The 21,236-nt window shown below is 37.3% G+C and overlaps 1 protein-coding gene across 6 annotated transcripts; it reads left to right on the top strand.

Annotated features, from left to right (window-relative positions):
- Window positions 1–310: 310 nt before the first annotated feature.
- Pp2A-29B (Protein phosphatase PP2A regulatory subunit A) lies at window positions 311–12,618 on the top strand. 6 transcript variants are annotated; one of them, XM_067765744.1, is made up of 10 exons: window positions 311–605; window positions 660–813; window positions 882–1,300; window positions 1,368–1,442; window positions 1,513–1,650; window positions 1,773–2,114; window positions 2,177–2,462; window positions 2,517–2,789; window positions 4,339–4,467; window positions 12,320–12,618. In XM_067765744.1, exons 1-10 carry the CDS (start codon window positions 522–524, stop codon window positions 12,343–12,345), a joined length of 1,926 nt encoding a protein of 641 aa, XP_067621845.1. In that variant the 5' UTR covers window positions 311–521; the 3' UTR covers window positions 12,346–12,618. The 6 variants fall into 6 exon arrangements, with proteins under 6 accessions (XP_067621845.1, XP_067621846.1, XP_067621847.1 ...); XM_067765745.1 differs by having other exon boundaries at window positions 12,261–12,618; XM_067765746.1 differs by having other exon boundaries at window positions 312–605; window positions 4,339–4,383.
- The last annotated feature ends 8,618 nt before the right edge of the window (window positions 12,619–21,236 follow it).

Here is a 21,236-nt window from a genome sequence, read left to right as displayed (position 1 = left end):
CTAAAGCCGGTTGAACAAATACCTTTAAAAAAATTTTATTAACAAAATTTTATTCTCAAAATATATATGGTTGTGCAACTTTTGATTTTCGAAAAATATGTTTGTGTTTGTGCCAATTTTGCGGGAAACTGAGTTTTCATATTGTTCTTGTCTGCTTAACTTTTCCTTTATCAAACCTAATCTAGTGATGTGCCGAACTTGTTATTATTCGCATTCAAATTTGTTTCCGCAAACTTTATATATATTTCGATATACAACCGCGAATAGGAATCTATCGATAACTATGTCAATTGTCACATCTCTATTTATCATTCGGCATCCGATTCTTGTTCGGCCTTATATCAATCGTTGGAAAGGAAAAGATTCTACGCGTAGAAAATTAAATGTTGAGGTCAAACAAAAAATAATAAGAGTTAAATACAGAAGCGCGTTTATTATAATAAACTATAGGTGTGTCGTGTTATACGTTTTGTGTGTATCAAACTATTAGTTACTTTGGAAAACCAAACTGAATTGAAAAAATGGCAGCAAGCGACAAATCTGTCGATGACTCGCTCTACCCGATCGCTGTACTAATCGATGAGCTGAAAAATGAGGATGTGCAGGTAAGATTTTTTTTAATTTTTAAGAAATATATAAAATCCTTTATATCTACTTAGCTACGATTGAATTCCATAAAAAAATTGTCAACAATAGCTCTTGCATTGGGAGAAGAACGTACTCGGTCGGAACTTATTCCGTTTTTGACCGAAACCATTTACGATGAAGATGAAGTACTTTTGGCACTTGCTGATCAATTGGGCAACTTTACAAGTAATAGATTAAATCATCTTTTTACACACATGTTCCTTTATTATTATAGTATCCAAATTCGCTTTTAGGTTTGGTTGGTGGACCAGAATATGCTATGTATTTAATACCGCCACTTGAAAGCTTGGCAACTGTTGAAGAAACTGTGGTTCGAGATAAAGCAGTGGAGTCTCTACGTACGGTTGCAGCAGAACATAGCGCTCAAGATTTGGAAATTCATGTCGTACCAACATTGCAACGGTTGGTTTCCGGAGATTGGTTCACTTCACGTACATCCGCCTGTGGACTCTTTTCTGTTTGCTATCCCAGAGTATCACAACCGGTTAAAGCAGAGTTACGTGCAAACTTCCGTAAGTTGTGTCAAGATGAAACACCAATGGTACGCCGTGCTGCTGCAAGTAAATTAGGCGAGTTCGCTAAAGTTGTGGAAATCGAATATCTTAAGTCAGATTTGATTCCCAATTTTGTACAACTGGCTCAAGATGATCAAGTAAGCAATAAAATAATAATAAGGGAACTGGACAAAAATATATTCATCACACACTTTTTTCAATTAGGATTCTGTTCGTTTATTGGCAGTAGAAGCATGTGTTAGCATTGCACAATTGCTGCCTCAAGAAGATGTTGAGCATGTAAGGAAATTCGTATTCTATTTAAGTATGTATGAAAATGTCAGTAATTTGTTTTTTTTTTTTTGTGTAGTTAGTTTTGCCAACATTGCGCCAATGTGCCAGCGATTCCTCTTGGCGCGTACGATATATGGTTGCAGAGAAATTTGTTGATTTACAAAAAGCTGTTGGTCCGGAGATAACACGTGTTGATTTGGTACCCGCTTTTCAGGTCAGTGTCATAATAAATATAATTCACTGTTTTTCTTATAAAACTCATTTTAAAATCCCTATTAATATAATACATACAAATATAACTACTATTTATTACCAATAATACTACTGACTTCGTAGTATTTGCTGAAGGATGCCGAAGCCGAAGTAAGGGCAGCTGTTGCAACAAAAGTAAAAGATTTTTGCGCCAATTTAGATAAATCTAACCAAATGCAAATTATTATGAGCTCAATATTGCCATATGTTCGTGAGTTAGTATCTGATCCTAATCCTCATGTAAAGTCAGCTTTGGCATCAGTTATTATGGGATTGAGTCCTATGTTAGGCGCATACAATACTGTCGAACATCTTTTACCCCTATTTCTTATTCAGCTAAAGGATGAATGCCCTGAAGTTCGATTAAACATTATTTCAAATCTTGACTGTGTTAACGACGTCATAGGGATTCAACAACTTTCACAGGTAATGTTTGTCAAGTATAGATTTATAAAATATGTTATCATTTCCTGTTTCTCTTTGCATAGTCATTATTACCAGCCATTGTTGAACTAGCTGAAGATTCTAAATGGCGAGTGCGTTTAGCAATTATCGAATACATGCCCGCATTGGCGGGTCAATTAGGTCAAGAATTTTTCGATCAAAAGCTGCGCGGCTTATGTATGGGTTGGTTGAATGATCATGTGTATGCTATACGTGAAGCAGCTACTCTAAATATGAAAAAGCTAGTTGAACAATTTGGTGCCCAATGGGCTGAGCAAGCAATTATTCCTATGATTTTGGTTATGTCACGCAATAAAAATTATTTACACCGTAAGTACTCACAGAAATTATAAAAATATTATTTACAGAGTTTTCATTTAACAGGTATGACATGTCTTTTCTGTTTAAATATGCTCGCTGAAGTTTGTGGCACAGACATTACCACTAAGTTGCTTTTACCAACAGTTCTTCTATTGGCTACAGATCCCGTTGCGAATGTACGTTTTAATGTTGCCAAGACTTTACAGAAAATTTCGCCGTTCCTTGAAGCTAGTGTCATCGACTCACAAGTAAAGCCCACTCTTGAGAAACTAAATTCAGATCCAGACGTTGATGTAAAACATTTCGCTTCAGAAGCTATTGCGGGTATAGCAGCAGGTATGAACCTTATATATATACATACATGCATGCATGGTACAACTGTTCACAAAATAAAAAGCGTGATGAAAGCGGTTCACGCGAGCCCGTATAGAATTATAAAACAAAACTTCAGCGGGAATATATATATATCAATTGCCTTATTCTGTAACTCAATGCGAGTTACTGAGCACAAGCAATCGGTACCCGTCCTCTTTTGCCGTTATGACGTTGGCATCTTCTTTGTCAAGTAACGAAGATCTGAAACAAAACGTAGCGTAAATAAACAGCTCCTTATGAAGTTACTACTTTAAGATGTCAAACTGGTTTCACTCGGTTAAACATCGTTTGCTCACATATATATAATACTTCTATATTGCTAATAGAAAATGCTCGCAATGTGTTTTGAATTCGAGATCAAAATAAGACAGCCATTCTGATGACAAGAAAAATTTTAAATTTAGGTACATTCGATTATTGAACAAAAACGTTCAAACAGCAATATCTCGGCGCTCTGATGTTTGGGAATGTACCTAGCCTTTTGTAGCAATATAGGAGTATTACATATCGCGCATTTACTTCAATAGTGTCATAACTCAAAAAACATGACTTTTGAGTTAACAACATATAAACGTACCCAATATCTTGACTTGTGTTGTATAAAAAAAAACGTTGTGATCAGTTACAAATTTACCACGTGCTATAAAAATGAAAATATGCCTTTATATGCCTTTATATGCGCGACATATGACAGTTAAAATCTTTGAATGGCTCTCCTGGAAGATTGTGTTTTTTGGGTTATGACACTGTTGAAGTAAATTAGCGATATATCTTCGCTCATATTTGGAGCAATCCAAAAGTAATAAACTTGCTGTATACGAGGCGAATTCAATGCCTTTGGTCTGAATTCGCTTTGTCATCACCTTGAATGAAATAAGTCGAAGTCGGCTAGAAGGTGACAAAATAACTCCAATGACCACCCTACGCCATGTGTCAAATAAAATGTTAACTATCTATTGATCATCAATAGCAAATCAAACGCACATTTGCCCTGTGCAATAGCGGCGCATTATCAGCTTGCAGACCACCAATTAAGTAGCATTGTTGCTGTAGTTATTAGGCGGCTCTTAACCCAGCGGGTCAGGGGGTTAGAATATACCCGCGGTAGGTATGCCTGTCGTAAGAGGCGACTAAAATACCGGATTGGCCTGAAGGTTTAATGTGGCCATATAAATCGTTCCCGAGATGGTCGGGCCAGCACCTTAATGATGCTGTGTTACCGGAGCGTACCGGATCTGTAAACGGCAAAGGACCATCACATCGATCACTCCCTAAACCTTCGGGGAGCAACCGTATCGCTACAACAACAACAACAACAACAGGCGGCTCGAGCACACCGTACCTAAGCACACATAGAAATATGAAATTTTCTCTATGAATCCAACGTTTGCTAATTTTTCATTTAATCACTGCTAATTTTTTTTGAGCAATTGTACATTTAGTGTCTATTGTAAATTTCATGGCTCGCTATCCTTTATTAATTAATTTTATTATTTCTTATAATGCATAGAAATGGAGTTAGACGTATTTAGAAGTGTTATTCCACCAGTTGAGGGTAAAGTAAATTCTACGATAATGAGGGCTAAATTGGTCGTTCCTCCTCCACCAGAAGGAATTGTTGAAGAGAATGCATTTAACTGTTAGTTGAATAATATTAAGACATATATATATTCTTGTGCATTATATGCATTTATGAAATTGTTAATTAATAGCTATTCATTTGTCCGTTAAGTATTTGTTCCTCGTAATCTTTGTTTCAATAACTGCCTGCCTTTTTTGTTTTATGTAACGGACATCCTAATTTTCTTGTATTTGAAATTTTCATTAATAGTTCTTGTAAAAAAAATTTAAAATTCATAAATGCTTTCTAGAAAATATTTAAGAGTTAATTCGATAGGAGCAAAGTCATGGAGCCACAAAATATGTTCCAAAGCAAACTAGCCCAAGGTCTCTCACTTGTCTAGATGGAATAAAATTGAAACGGTTTTCCGCCATCCATTGCCAATTTGGTTTGCTCTCAGTATTTATTTCTACATTTAATAATAATTTCGAGACGGTTTTGGAAACTATATTGAACCTCTTCCTGGCACATAATTTGGTCATTTCGTGATGTTGTTGTTGTTGTAGCAGTGCTTCGCCCCACCTAACAGACGCGACCGATCACAAACTGTCATCAATATCCTCTAACGGGAGTCCAAGGAAACTTGCTGTTTCAACAGGGGTGGACCATAGGGAAAGGGGTGTTAGAGGCGTTGGTTCCACATTACAATTAAAGAGATGGTTGGTGTCATGTGGGGACACATTGCAAGCGGGGCATACATTTTGTATGTCGGGGTTGATTCTGGATAGGTAAGAGTTTAACCTGTTACAGTATCCAGAACGAAGTTGAGCCAGAGTGACACGCGTTTCCCTGGGGAGTATGAGTTCCTCTTCCGCAAGTTTTGGATACTTTACTTTGAGTACTGGGTTCACCGGGCAATTCCCGGCATAAAGGTCCGACGCCTGTTTGTGGAGTTCACCAAGGACCTGCTTATGTTTTTTCGCTTCATACGGCTGTGTTCTCAGATGTCGTATTTCCTCAAAATGCTTACGGAGATGACTCCTTAAGCCCCTAGGCGGTGCTGGCTCGTCAATCAGATGTCTGTTGGGATGCCCAGGTTTCTGGGTATTCAACAGGAACTGTTTGGTCAGCATCTCGTTTCTTTCCCTGATGGGGAGTATTCTCGCCTCATTATGTAGATGGTGTTCTGGGGACATAAGAAGACAGCCCGTGGCAATTCTGAGAGCAGTATTTTGGCAGGCCTGTAGCTTCTTCCAGTGGGTAATTTTTAGGCTTGGCGACCATATGGGTGACGCGTAGCACGTAATCGGCTGGCTAATTGCTTTGTATGTAGTCATGAGCGTTTCTTTATCTTTTCCCCAGGTACTGCCAGCAAGGGATTTGAGGATTTTGTTACGGCTCTGAATTCTCGGAACAATTGCGGCTGCGTGCTCACCAAAATGTAGATCCTGATCAAACGTCACACCCAAGATTTTGGGGTGTAGGACAGTCGGCAGCGTAGAGCCATCGACGTGGATGTTCAAAATGGTCGACATTTGGGACGTCCATGTTGTAAATAAGGTCGCGGAAGATTTAGTCGGTGATAATGCCAGGTTTCGCGAGGCGAAAAAACTGGAGAGATCAGGGAGGTAGCCGTTTATTTTATTGCATAGCTCATCGATCTGTGGGCCTGGGCCTGTGGCCATTACTGTGCAGTCATCGGCGTAGGAAACGATTGTGACTCCTTCCGGTGGTGAAGGTAGCTTAGATATGTAGAAATTAAACAAAAGTGGGGATAGGACACCACCCTGTGGCACCCCTTGTTTAATTCTCCTTGGCTTTGATGTTTCGTTTCTAAATAGCACCGATGCCTGCCGACCACCCAGATAATTTGCGGTCCACCTTTTAAGACATGGGGGAAGGGTAGACCCTTCCAGGTCTTGCAGTAACGAGCCATGGTTGACCGTATCAAAAGCTTTTGATAGGTCTAGCGCTACGAGTACTGTTCTATGGTGGGGGTTTTGATTTAAACCGCAATTTATCTGGGTGCTGATGGCATTTAGCGCGGAGGTAGTGCTATGGAGTTTTCTGAAGCCATGCTGATGGGAGGCTAGTTGCAAATTTGCTTGGAAATAAGGGAGCAAAATGGCTTCGAGCGTCTTTGCTACTGGCGATAGGAGAGATATCGGACGATACGACTCTCCTATGTTAGCTGGTTTACCAGGCTTTAGTAGCGGGACCACCTTGGCCATTCTCCATTTCTCGGGTATGACAAAGGTGGAAAGAGACAGGTTGAAGACCTGCGCTAAATATTTGAAACCCTCTTTCCCTAGGCTTTTAAGCATCGGCATGGCTATGCCGTCTGGGCCCACTGCTTTGGATGGTTTAGCGCGACCAATGGCGTCCTCAACCTCTTTAGCGGTGATGGTGATTGGTGACGCGCTGAATTTGTGTTTATGTGCGTGTCTGTTGGCCCTCCGTCTAACTTTGTCGACCGTAGAATGCATTATATATTGTCGGCAGAAAGCGCTCGCGCATTTTTTCGCATCCGACAGCACTTTTTCGCCAAAGGCGATGGAAACTTTGTCTTTGTGCTTAGTCGGATTCGATAGGGACTTTACGGTGGACCAAAGTTTACCCACACCGGTAGAGAGGTTAAAACCTCTTAGGTGCTCCTCCCATTTCGCCCGCTTGTGTTCATCCACAAGCAATCTGATGCGTTGGTTTATATCCCTTATTTGGGGGTCGCCTGGATCAAGCTGCCTTATAAGGTCACGTTCTCTCGCTAAGTTTGCGGCCTCCGCCGGGAAGTGGGGCCGGATTTCGGGAATTCTCCCGGCGGGAATGAAACGTGCCGAGGCGGATTCAATGACCTTGCGGAAGGCACGCTCCCCTTGGCGGGCATCAGTCGGGATAGGGAGGGCAGCAAAGAGGTTGTCTGTAAAGGATTTATATTCTTCCCACTTTCCTTTTTTAAAGTTTATGAAAGTGCGTTTTTCGGTGACGATGAAGTCGGCGGTACGCTCGAGCGAAACAAGTATAGGCAGGTGGTCGGATGCCAATGATACCATCGGCTGCCAGTTGACGCAGTTTACGAGTTCTGCGCTCACGATTGAGATATCTGGCGAACTGTGACAGCTTCCTACCATACGTGTGGGGGCGTCTCCGTTTATTGTGCAGAACGTCGTTTCTTCTATTTGATCCGCCAACATCTCGCCCCTACTGTCCGCCCGCAAATTTGAATGCCATAGATCATGATGGGCATTGAAGTCGCCTAAAATAATGCGATTGTTTCCAGTGAGTAAGGCTCTGATATTAGGGCGGTATCCACCGGGGCAACAGGTGGCAGGGGGGATGTAGATGTTGATGATTTCTAGGTTTGCATCGCCTGACCGGACAGATAGGCCTTGACGTTCTAAGACGTTGTCCCTGCGGTCGATGCCAGGATCAAATATGTGATATTGCACAGAGTGGTGTATTATAAACGCGAGGCCGCCTCCATTTCCGCTCTCGCGATCTTTTCGGTGGACATTATACCCAGAGCAGGTCTGCAATGCAGATCGTGCTGTGAGTTTAGTCTCTTGAATCGCAGCAATGCGGATGTTGTGCCGCTTCATGAAATTGACTATCTCCGTAATCTTCCCAGTTAGTCCATTACAGTTTAACTGCAGAATTCTGAAGTGCATGAGGGGAGACGTCGCCACTCTGGGGGTAAGTGACGGGTGACTACGCCTGGGTTGAGGAAGGCCAGGACGCAATTGCTGTTGTGGCCCTGGGACTGGGCGTCCTTGGGCAAGCATTGGGGTACCCGGATGATTTGGGTTTGCGACCTGGCAACATGGCGCGATGAAACCCGTCGAGGGGTTGCCGTCGCGGAGACCAGAACATCTAGGAAAGTGGCACCACCCAAGGCAGGAGCTGCATTGGGCGGATGTCGCAAACATATATATTCTGTGCTGGCAAACGGTGCAAACGGAGGTAGGGACTAAGAGTCTGGTTCCCTGACCTACACGATTGCTGCCGGAAAAGAGGGGGGGAGAAGACGGGGGCAGGGGCTGTTGCTCAGCATTGCTTCCGACTCTACTACGAAGATTGTAGTTATGAGTGGTAGCAGCTGTTTGAGTTGTTGGCGCCGTAAGGCGCGAGCAGCAGCGGGTACTTGTTGTGGCTTGCTGAGCAGCGGGGCTGCTGGAAGGTAATGGGGGGGGCGCTTAGACGTAGACTACGAGGCGCCCTTGGGCATGAACAGCAAGGAGCCACAAAAGATTTATAAAAGTTACGTGGACGTCGGGTTTTGGGATCAAGCCCAGAACAACCTGTCCGATGCAACCATCCCTTACACGAGACACACTGAACAGAGTATGACCGTCCTAAAAAGATTCTTTTCGGGCAGATGCAGCAAAACCATTTCTCAGGACCGGGGTCAGGAGACCTTCCCGGAGCAAGAGAATATGGAGCAGTCCTGCTGCAAGGAGCTGCTGGGAGGATGACAATTTGTGGGAGGGACGAAACAAATTAAATGGGGTTACACTGAAATGACAGTCCTTGGTCGGGAAAAATCCCGAGTCGCTCCGGTACATCGAACCGACTGCCTTGGGAAGAGGTCATTTCGTGATGCTCTTGAGAAGTATTTCAGGCTTCTTCCACATAATTTCAGAATGTTTGTGGAGTATATTTCGGGTCTCGCGGTAATTTGGGATCAATTTGTGGTCTTGTCATGACAACCTTGGGAGCTATTTTTAGCGTACTTCCAGAGTCATTTATCTTCACATAGTACAGCAGCTACTTTGTCAAACAGCTTTAATTTTTTACCTAAATTACTCATTTCTTCCTATTTCCAACATTTAAGGCTTCTTTGATAACAATTATATTGCCTCTTAGAAAACTCTGTTGTAGTAATGCTGCAAACATGAGAGTGTCCGGCTTATCTTGCCAATATGTTCGTTGTTATTTAATGTAGAGCAAGACTATTTCTAGAAAGATTGACTGAACCTAAATTTTTCGAAATTGTTTCAAAATTGTTTGAAATAATATCGAAATAAAAATGATAAATTATCCCGAACATGTCTGGTTAGTTGACTATTTTTTAACTTTCTTACCAAAACATTGATTTTCCCCTTAAGTTTTGTATGCTTACTTATGCTTTTCTCATCGGAATCGGATAGTTCGGAAAATTACTCGGGTCACAATTTTTGAGACATATCATTTCAAGATTTCAATATCTTCTAGTCGATCAAATTATGTATATGGCTGGCCTATACGTAATTTTTTGTATGAACACTTCATACAAAATCGAAACTCGATTTGGAAAACCGAATAATCGTTGGCTTGCGATTATTTGAATAATCTAAATAAATCAACTATACGAATAGTGAAATTTGATTAGAAACGTAAGTAAATCGAATACTTTTAAGAGCCTTAACATCTAGTACTCGTTAGATCCATAACAGTTATCGTTTGAATAAAAATGGTGTTCAGTCACTGATCGTAAAACCTAATACAAGAATTTTATAGGAAACAAATACATATAACAAAAGCTTCTGAATACATGATTGCCATTATGCAGCGATATACACATCGTCGGTGAAATTGCAAAAGTGCACATACATTTTCTTAACAAATTTTCCAATATTAATGTCGAAAATTTCTCGGTTTTTCAGTACAAGTTCAACTCAGTTTCTCAGTTAAACTACGCTTAAACTTATTCTGCAGTTTTCCAGTATACTTTAACTAAGGTTTAAGCTAAGCTTAAGCGGCCGATCTGGCAGGGTTAAACTCTAGTTAATCTATCAGTTATTTGCGTTTGTTCGAAATGGCGTCGAGTATACCCAACAAGTGTTTGGGCTTGAGTACCATTAGAGCTCATGTTGATAACTAGGCATACTTCTAAAATCTCAAGAGTTGTTTCGAAACAGTGGCTTATCTCGAGAATCATAGCGTACGCAGAAAAAAGGGAAATTTTTATAAACAAAAAATGCTATTACTTAAGTTGAAAAAATTTAATTAAGAAATTGTGGTGTCTAACTGGACTCAAAAGTAAGATTCCATACTACAGTATTTTCACGAAAATAAAATGAAATATATATAATTTAAAAAATAAATAAATGTGCGGCGCGATAAACTCCGAAGAAATTTTAGGTCGAGCCTCTCTTCCAAGTTGCTCTTTTTATTTTTCCTATAAATAGGACCCCTATTTGTTTTTATTATTTTATTTGATGATTTTTCACTGAGAGCTTTTCATGGCAGAAATACGCTCGGAATGCTTGCCAAACACAAATTGTCTACTAATTGAAAAACCTTGTCACAGCTGTTGGTTTTGGTGGTACCACCTTGGAGATTTTTTTCAACTCCACCTCAATTCGATATGCAATGTAGGATAGCAACGGGAGAAATGTGTTGAACATTCATTTGAGAACTGTACATTTCTCAAAATCTGGATAATAATTGGAATATATTAATGACGTTGGAGATCAACTCGAAAACTTTTAATTTTACAAAATTTTTCAAATGTTGCATAGTGATTGGAGAATGACGTTGGATATCAACTCGAGAACTATCTGGTTTAAGAATAATTAAATAATGATGTTGGATATCATTTCCGAAACTAGATACACATATATTTCGCTAGAGAATTTTTTTCCATGTTTTTTGGCTAAACAACATCCAGCTGTTGCCGTATTTACAAATTATCTAGATAATAAAAAAACCAATGTTGCCGCACAAAAAAGCATACCCCAAAGGCGGCCTTAAACTTTGACTGAAAAACTGCTCAGTAGTTTAATTGGAGTTTAAATTTGACTAGAGTTTAAGCAAGCGTAGTTTAAGCTTAGCTTAACCAACTACGGAAAAACCGGGCCTAAGACTTAGTTTTTTTTATTCTTATTGCATCTGGTTCATAGTAGAATAGAATATAACTTGGTGGGAATGTGGTCAATATAATAAATAATAAATAATAAATATCCTCTTAATAAAGCCATTTTTTGTTACACAAATTATATGCGGTTTTGCACTTTTATCGACGATATGTATGTACATATCGCTCATTTACTTCAATAGTGTCATAACTCAAAAAACACGACTGTTGAGTTAATAACATACAAACGTACCCAATATTATGATCTGTGTTGTAGTTCAGTAGTTCAGTTAAAACTTTACCACGTGCTATAAAAATGAAAATATACCTTTATATGCGCAACATATTGCAGTTAAAATCTTTGGATGGCTCTCCTGAAAAACTGTGTTTTTTGAGTTATGACACTATTGAAGTAAATGAGCGATATACATATGTATGTGTGAATACCACTAGTTGTTTTTTTTTTGTAAGCGAGCTTGATAAAAAACGCTCCAATTAGCTTAACAGTTTCATTATGGCAAATCCATACAGATGGTGGAAGTTTATCAGCAATTAGTTACTTTTTTTAGCTGCTATGACATTTCTACTTCTAGCGCAGTATGTTTTTGACACAACAAGAGAATTACAAAAACAAAATACATGAAATGCGTGTGTTTGTTTGTATGTATGTCACCCTGCCGCCACGCTGTTATTTTGTCATATTTGTTTATCTGCACATTCGTATGTTCATTTCATTCGCTCGTTCACAATAGTGTCATATTTTTGAATATGCAACACGACAATTACCTAAGCGTTTCAACTGAAAACACTTAGCCAACTCAACTCGATTACTTTTTATTGTTGCTTTCCATGCAATTCGGTAAGCTAGCTAGTGTTTTAATTGTTAGCAACGAAATACAGCTACTATTGTTTTAAGTTGTTGAGTATGTTTCGTAACTCACCTACATACATATGTACATGTTTATGTATAAAATTGTTCTTGTAATTCATTTCCAAAGTGTATGTTTTAATGTTACTCCTTTTTCTTTTCTATTTACAGCGTAATCACTTAAAAATTCAACATTTTCATTTCAACTTTTTTATCATTTTCTAATTTAGCGGAAGTAAAAAATGGCAAGGAATAAATTTTAATGCCGCAAAATGATCACTCAAAAACTTAAAGCGACATGGTCAAATCAACAGACATCAAAGCTGGTCTATTGCATAATTGCAGATCACTTGCTTTGCAAATTATAAGAATATACATACATAAATAATAACGAAATTTAAGCAGATAAAAATTGCACACAATCTTTTATTATTTAATATACACATATTTGAATAAATCATCAGTTGTACAAAGTAGTTCACTCGAGTGCATACAGTACCACAAATAAATTACTTATACATTGAAGTTATTCATTTCCTGATTTATTTTACTTATAATTGTATGTTGTTAGATATTGTTTTTAAACTATTTGTTGCCTTTCAAGAGTGTGTTAGACATTACTTAAAGTTGTGGTAATTGCATCAACTTCGAAGTAATTACTAAAGATAAACTCACACATACATGGTAACTGACTTTGGATGATCATCAATGTGAAGTGAATGTAAATGGCACTATAGATAAATAGGCGGTAAATAGTAGAAAATTCGATATCCTCCCTAAGTTTTTGATACAAAACAATAAGGGCCTCTATTTTCTTTTTCTACCAAACTGATAGTGACAAAACAGGTGCTCGGATTTTTACTCCGACTCCCAGATAGAAGCCGTGACCGAGACCATAAACAACGACGGAGGCTAAGGAGAAACAATACAAAAAGCCTCTTGCACATAGTCTTACTGTATCGCGCGAATAAAATTAAATTGAATAACAACAACAATACACAAAAAATCTGACCACGTCTCTCATCATGCTGACAGGTTGCTAAACATTTCTTTCGATAGCCTTATTAAACTTAAAACGCTCACTACGCTACATAAATTAATATATATGAAGGAACCTGACTATCTGTATCAGAGGCTAAATTTTCTCCAGTCGTCTAGATCTGTTCTCCTTACCCACTTTAGACATCGTATGCTAATATCTGATCGCCAGTTCTTCATTACTTCCATACGTCTTTGGAACTCGCTCCCTTCTAGACTTAGGCTTATAAGCAATGCTCTGCTCTTCAATAAAGAAACAACAAGCTTCTATAATAACCAAGACAATTAAAATACTGATTTCTGACTAAGTAAATGTACTCTATCATTCGTTTATTTATTTATTTATTTATTATTTATTAAATAGATTATTTATTGTAACCTTTTCTTAGTCATAGTCATTAGCTTTAAGTTTCAAGTTTAAATTGTTCCTACTTTATGCCTTTTACCGACTAGCACTATAAAATAATTTTTGCCAAATTGTTGTGCTAGGATGAATTGCCTAATAGATACAGATACAAATACAGATGCAGTCACAGCCTGGCGATAGGTCTGGATTAGACATTTTAAAACTCGAGTTCAAATCTCTCTCATTTGAGTGGCATTTTATCGCTGCTATATGGCATAATATTTTCTAAAATTTCTTCACGTGCATGTTGGCCCACCCCGAACGGCAGCTGTAAAGCAGATCAATTTTTACTCAGAAGCTTTTGGTGTTCAATGAGGTCATATTAAATCGTTCCCAAGATAATCGGACTGGTACCTTAATGCTCCTTCTTACGGTAGCGCTCCGGATCTATATGTTGCAAAAGATCATCAACATCAATAATACTCCCCAAAATCATCGGGGAGTGTCTTTTTCGCTACAACAAAAACTACGACGATTATTAAAATAATCGTCGGATGATTATTCGAATTCCACTTAACGAATTGTTGTTGTTGTAGCAGTGCTAAACGAATTCTTAAAATCAAATAACTGACCATTCGAATTAACACCAGTGAGTGGCAGTAAGTCACGTTTTCCACATAATGTAGTCAAAAATACAGTCGGTTTTATAAAAAATATAAAAACAGCAAATTTGCGAAAGAAATTCTGCTGTATTGCAGCAAAAGATAATATGGCCTTTTATAAGATAGGCATCCATTTATGTTCAGATTGAAAGAGAAAATAGCTGCTTTAGATTTTAACTAGTTTTTGTAAAAACCATGATATTTTGCTGGGGCTGCTGATGGATGTTCATCTATGGGCCGGTATAAAAAGTAATATTTAATTATTGCATTAAAAAAAGTTGCGATTTCAATTAACTTCTGTGTGCAATTGGTGTCATACTTAGAAACTTATCTCTTTTGGAATAACTGTTTCGACGAGTTAACCATGGTTTATATTGTAACGAATTTAGTGCAATTCCTCTTATTTGCAACTTCCTACTAACGTTCGAATCACTAAACTGTTGAATAAATAACTCCACTATTCAGTAATGCAAAATGGCCTTTATTAAAGTACTTCACAATAACACTTATACTTCGCAACTGATAGCTTGCTTAAATCAAACTGATTTTCGTGCCTCAACTGTTACTGCTTTTATAATGTTTGGTTTCCTCGTTGACATATTTCTAGGCGCTTCTATTTCTAGAATTTACTAGTTAGTTATCAGCTATAAAACTACCAGCTATAATTACGTTTATAGCTTTTCATATGTGCGTGTATATGTGAGTGACACTTGCACAAATTTTGCCTACTTTTGGGAGTATCTCAGATATATGCATGTGTTTGTGCGTTGCTCTCCGCTGCTTGTGTGGACATATGTATAGACATAATGATTGATTTATTGATGTGCATACAAGTCACTGCTTAGTATTGGCTTAGAGATTATAGTATCCCTTAGTGTTGCTAAAATTTGTCCCACTGCCATCCACCTAAGTCTGATCGTGCCGGTCAGACAAATCTCCTGATCTACACGCCGCTAGCATCTCCAAATGAACCGCTCTTCTATTTCGTGGTTTCCCAATGGTTTGTATGCGGTAGATGGTATCACTGATCTTCCTCACAACTTTGTACGGGCCTTCCCAACTGCACCGAAATTTGGATGGAACACCTTTCCGCCGGTGAGGGTTGTATAACAGTACCAAATCTCCCTCCAAGAAACCTTCCGAATTATTGTTCTCAACGTACCTGTGTTTCATCTTACTACTCATTATCGTGGATGGTTCCCTCCGACTCTGTTGTTTGGCCACTTTGTAGAGCTTGCTCTTGGCGGATTGGCTTCACATAATCAGTATCGTTCCGACGTTTCGCAACAGCAGTGCGCCCTAGCTTCTATATCAATACCTTCCTGTCTTTCTAATGTGCAAATTTTCTGTCAATCATTATTTGCTGAAACTGTGCAAATGTATGTTCTGCGCATGCGCGGGTTTTGCTAGTGTTAGTGAATTGTAGTAGCGTGTGTAAAAAAAGTATTAAAGGGGTAACAACGGGTCACTATCCCCTTTACCCAACTTCTGCATACTAATTGTTATAATATCTCAGCTTAGTCGATTAAACAATGAAAAGGCCAACAAATACAATACAAGGCTTTATGTATTTATTACTTAAATATGGGCTGCAGCCATACAAAGTCCATTATTTACATAAATAGTAAAAAAAAAAACCAGGCGAAGAATATTTTTGAAAAAATTCAAATATACATGTATAAAAATATACTTATAGATACATCCCAACAAGCATTTCCTTAACCGTTTCTACAAATAATTTAAAGTGAATTAGCTTGAACAAACGATATATAAACGTTTTCAAAATTTTACTTATTTTGACTTTTTAATGAAGTAAATTTTTGATGAAGTAAACAAAATATGAGTACTGGGCTGGCTGCTATTAAAAAAAAAAAAAAAAAAAATAGCTGGCTGCTATTGGTGTTGAAATAATATCAATTTTGTAAATTTTTTCTAACATACTCTTTTTCGTCTGTGCTTTTTTCATTTCAAAAAACAAACGAATATCGAAATAGAAACTTATTACTTCCTTACACAGCTGTCTGGTGATTATTAAAGATGTCATTGCTAAATAAATTTTCGATGGCTATGTGATCGCCCACGAAAGTATTAGAGAATGCATCACTTGTATTTTGAAAAATTTTATTTACTAAACTTAATTTTGCATTTCCAATTGGGCATGCCTTGAGAACTTGTCTTAAAGCTTTGTCTGACACTATACAAATATTACATATGTACGTCCACAGATGGTGCGACAAACGGACCTTTATTTTTGTGCGCTGAAAGCAAACGCATTTCTTCACCTATCAGTTGCCCTTGACATGGGGAACGTTTTATTTTCTTTTGTACCTTCGAAGCATACATACATTTACATACCTTGTCAGGTCGTGGGTCGTCCCCGCGTTGGGCTTCACTCACACCTTGGCCCGCTCGGATGTAGAGAGCCTCATAGGTATGTGCGTAGTACGCTGTCAAAACAGCAACATTAAAATACAAATTTAAAACATATGGACAAAGGAACCGAAAAATTACCAGCGGGTCCCTCCTAAACCGGGGGTGGTATCCACAGTATGTTTGCGCAGAACACTTTTCTACGTTAGCAGCCTTCGGCCGCGCTTATAAAACAGCACCCTGGTTGGATCTGACACCGGTCTGGAGACCAAAACTATATCCACGCAAAGCACTTATGTTCACAGTTTTTTTTGTTGGGTAACACAACAGAACACCTATCATACGAAAATCACCAACTTCCCCTGCAAATATCTCCGGACAGAGATACAATTTTCATTTTTCGCCTTCGGGGCATTGTTCTCGAGATTAATACGCGTCGTGTGAAACCTCTCTCTATATTTTTTTGGACGCACATCAGCATTTTTAGCATAATAAAAATTATAAAAGTGTGTTTATCAAATATGTAAACACGAGAAATGTCAAATGAAAATGTCCCAAAAATACCATTGTGAACTCACATAAATTCACAATGACACGTCGATCGAAAATTCTAAAAGAGAAGGGCGACACAAAACCCAACCACCAGGACAGGATTTCTTTGCGGCATAGAGATGTGGAATATTTAATTATCAGGTGAGTCCTTAAATGCTAAAGGATTGTTTTTTATATAGACTTTCGCGCCGTTTGGGGTTCACGCGACCTCAAATTCGACTTCGGTCACCAACCTCCTCAATAATCCGCAGGCACGGATTTGCCTGAGTGAAGATTCCCACTCAATCATTGGTTCTTGGATTCTAAATTATTGCCTTTTTGTTTTTTTTTTTTTGATTTTAAAATTTCTTTTTTTTGATACATAAATTTTTTTTTTTTTATATAATATTAACATATGTGTGACACAAGGCGCGTGAACGCCAAATCGGCTTGGGGAGCCTTAATTAAAAAAAATGTAATTGGCGCTAATTGAGATTTTCTTCTTGTAAAGGGAATCGAAGGTGGCCAGTGAAGCCTGTTCCAAGCGCCAGGGAATCACATTTTTTTCAACTTCAAAATCCTTGTTTTTAAATGCAACAATTTTTTTTCGCAACTTCAATATCAACTTGTTGCGAGTATCAACAATTTTTACAAATTCAACACCATTTTTACACAAATGCCACCATACAACATTTTCATCGAATAAAGCGTAATTGCATCTCATCATATTTTGATATTGCAATCTGATCACCCATAAATCCTTTTATTTGCATCTCGGAAAGCTTGTAGAACAAAAGCTTTTTATGGTAATTAGGAATTAACAAACGAGTCAGGGTAGTCTAAGAATTGTTCTTTTTGTATCCCAAATTTTAAATTGTATAAAAGTTGAATTTCACATTGATGTGCATAGACGTATAGCCGAGTCACTATAAAATTTATCCATTTTTTTGTCTTAAACGTAATATTCGATTAAACCAAAATTTATAACATTGTAAGGCGTCTGTCAGTCACAAAAAATACCAAAACAATTGATTAGGCTGTTTTCTTTTCTGTTTTACATTTTTTTTTGCAGAATGGGTATAAACTCTGCACAAATAAGCTCCCCGATCCCCACGTAAAAGAGTTCTTTTAGGCAGGCATTAGGGTGTGTTTTAAAACTCTTTTTTTATATAACTACACTTGAGTAGATAAGAGTTTGGTGATTTTGGCGACAGAAAGACCCAGAAATAAAGTCCAAAAGAATATTTGTCATAGATTTTCTTTTATATGGAATTTGTGCACATTTTGATTTTTTTTAGGTTTATTATATTTATTGGCCTCTTTATACGTTCATAAATACTGTTTTTAATACGTTTATTTTTTACTTTTATATGTTTGTGTAAAGGTATACATTTTTTTTTGCGAAGAATGAACCCATATGTGTTAATCTCAAATTTACATATATGTATATATAAATTAAGTTGTTTGAAAAAAAAAAATATTATTGAATCTGAACGAAGCTTGATTCCTTTTGTATAAGATTTTTTTTCATTCGTGTATAGATTTTAAGATTATGTTTATATAAAAATGCGTTATTGAAGTGAAAAGAGAAGTAATATGGCTTGCTAAATTCTTTTGGGGCGGGATGTAAGGGTGGAATGATGAGGAGGTAAGTAGGAGTATGGAGCATGGCATTAGGGTGACCGCAGAGTAGGTTGCACGATGCGAGCGGTCCAAGGTTGGGTGGGATTCCTGGTGTGCGGTGGGTAAGTGAATCCGAAGAGGTTGAACGGAAGAAAATATATGTGTGCGTCCGGTTCCAAGATGGCGGGTTGAGAACCACGGCCTGCCAAAATGTACTGAGCTAGCTAAGGCCACCATCGGGAACCAAGGCAACGTGTACGTGACATATATTTATAATGGCGCCCAAACTTAAAACACATGAAGGGGTCGCTATATGTCGTATAGCGCCCGAGAAATAATTTTTTGTATAATTCAACAGAGCGCATGAAATGAAGCTTGAATTGGCGCCCTAGCAAGAAATCAAATATTCTTCAGTAAAATCTAGTAGAAATACAAAGATATAATTATCTTTTTTTTGACTCAATTAAGCTTGCACTTACAAATGTATTTAAGCTTTCAAAAAAAAAAAAAAAACGTTCATTTGAAAAAGGTTATGGTGTAAGCGGGGTTCTAAACTAGTTAGGTGACTTGCTTGTGTACTTCTTACAAAGTTTAATTGCACCAGTAGTTAGGAGCAAGCCCACCAGATCTGATACAATAACCCAACGGTGGCATAGACACCAAACATGAAGGTGATCTATTTGCATCGACATTTTCACAACACAAAAGTTTATATTAGATTTCATTTTTTCGGTTTGTTTTTATAGAAAGTTTTAGTATCAGAAATATGGCTACAAATGTGGAAGCCAAAACAGAGATTTTTGAGTTTTGTTGTTCCATAAGTAGTAGATTTTGTGACCACAACTACATCGCGTATGGTAGGGGTTGTGAAGCATAAAATATTTTTTTTTTGAATTGTTTCGCTTATTTAGTTTATCAGTGAGGATTCACATACCAACCCACACAGGAACGAACAACTATGCTCCAGAACCCTAAGCCTCCTCATTTAGTCAGGCCATCCGAACACCCGCCAACTCATAATATTCTAAATTATTAAATTTTTTTATACATTTATTTATATCGGAGAGTTTTTATCTTAATTTTGGTATTGGTTTTTTGGAGTCAGTTTTTACAAAGGTTTGAGTTTTTTGGTGTACGTGTTACGTTAATACGTCATTACAAGTTTACGGACATTCATTAAGCATAGTATTTAACCTACAGATATACCATATTCATACCTCTTCATCAATACAAACATTTTTTCTTAATCGATATATATATATATATTTTGTATAAATTTTTTTGGTTTATTTTGTATGAAGCGCTAATACATGGGTGCCTGTTCGTAGACACTCAAGGTTTATAGCATTGAAATACATATATTTTGTTTTGGCGTATATTCTCCTTTTTGAGATTATATCGAGATTACGTAGCTATTTGATTTTTTGTTTTACATCAATATTTTTAATACCAATATATAGATATTTTTTGTCGTAAAATTCAGCACCTATAGGATCGAACATACACATATGCAGATATCCTATTTTATAGTTTTTTTTATATATACAAATCTTTTTTTTTATTAATACACGTTTTATTTTTTTTATTACATGGAGTGTTAATAGATGGGTGCGTATATGCGAATAGTCAATTCAGAGAGAATTTAACGTGCATCTACTGCCTTTAGATCGTATATTTTTTTCTTTTTTTTGATTGAGTTTTTATCTTAATTTTGGTATTGGTTTTTTGGAGTCAGTTTTTACAAATGTTTGAGTTTTTTGGTGTACGTGTTACGTTAATACGTCATTACAAGTTTATGAACATTCATTTAGCATAGGATTTAACCTACAGATATACCATATTCATACCTCTTCATCAATACAAACATTTTTTCTTAATCGATATATATATATTTTGTATACATTTTTTTGGTTGATTTTGTATGAAGCGCTAATACATGGGTGCCTGTTCGTAGACACTCAAGGTTTATAGCATTGAACATACATATATTTTGTTTTGTAGTATATTCTCCTTTTTGAGATTATATCGAGATTACGTAGCTATTTGATTTTTTGTTTTACATCAATATTTTTAATACCAATATATAGATATTTTTTATAGGATATAATATACATACATACATACGCAGTCATCTCGACTTATATACATGGTCTTTACAATTGTTTCATTACCAAAAATTTGTTTGTGTTTTTCGTTTAATCCGTTGTTACATATCATTTCGCATAGGGTTTAACCCGCATATACATATATTTTATATTGATTTAAATTTTCTTTTGATTTTTTTTTAAAGCGCTAGTACGTGAAGGCGTGTCTGCAGACACGCAAGGCTCATAGGATTTAACACACATTTCGGGTTTTATACTATAGTTTCCCTTTTAGGGTTATATAAAGATTTTTATATACATATATACATTTACAGTGTGTCGTTTTGGTGCCTCGAATACAAAGATTTTTTTAAGTCCAAATTTTTTTTTTTGAATCATTCGTATGAATCACTCGCCACCGGCCAACAAAGATAGCCAACATGCCAGCAGAAGACGCAAATAAGCAAATGAATGAGGGTGATCCGGAATTCAT

This window comes from Eurosta solidaginis, chromosome 2 (assembly GCF_040869045.1).
Source record: "Eurosta solidaginis isolate ZX-2024a chromosome 2, ASM4086904v1, whole genome shotgun sequence".
Taxonomy (NCBI): domain Eukaryota; kingdom Metazoa; phylum Arthropoda; class Insecta; order Diptera; family Tephritidae; genus Eurosta; species Eurosta solidaginis.
The sequence above is the reverse complement of the archived record's forward strand: the minus strand, read 5'-3'. Positions and strand labels throughout refer to the sequence as shown.

Bases quoted from the DNA above. Each gene is read 5' to 3' on its own strand.
- Pp2A-29B (XM_067765744.1), top strand. From the start codon at position 522: ATGGCAGCAAGCGACAAATCTGTCGATGACTCGCTCTACCCGATCGCT. The intron at 1,301-1,367 runs GTAAGCAATAAA...TTTTTCAATTAG, and splicing joins AACTGGCTCAAGATGATCAA to GATTCTGTTCGTTTATTGGC. The intron at 2,790-4,338 runs GTATGAACCTTA...TATAATGCATAG, and splicing joins TATTGCGGGTATAGCAGCAG to AAATGGAGTTAGACGTATTT.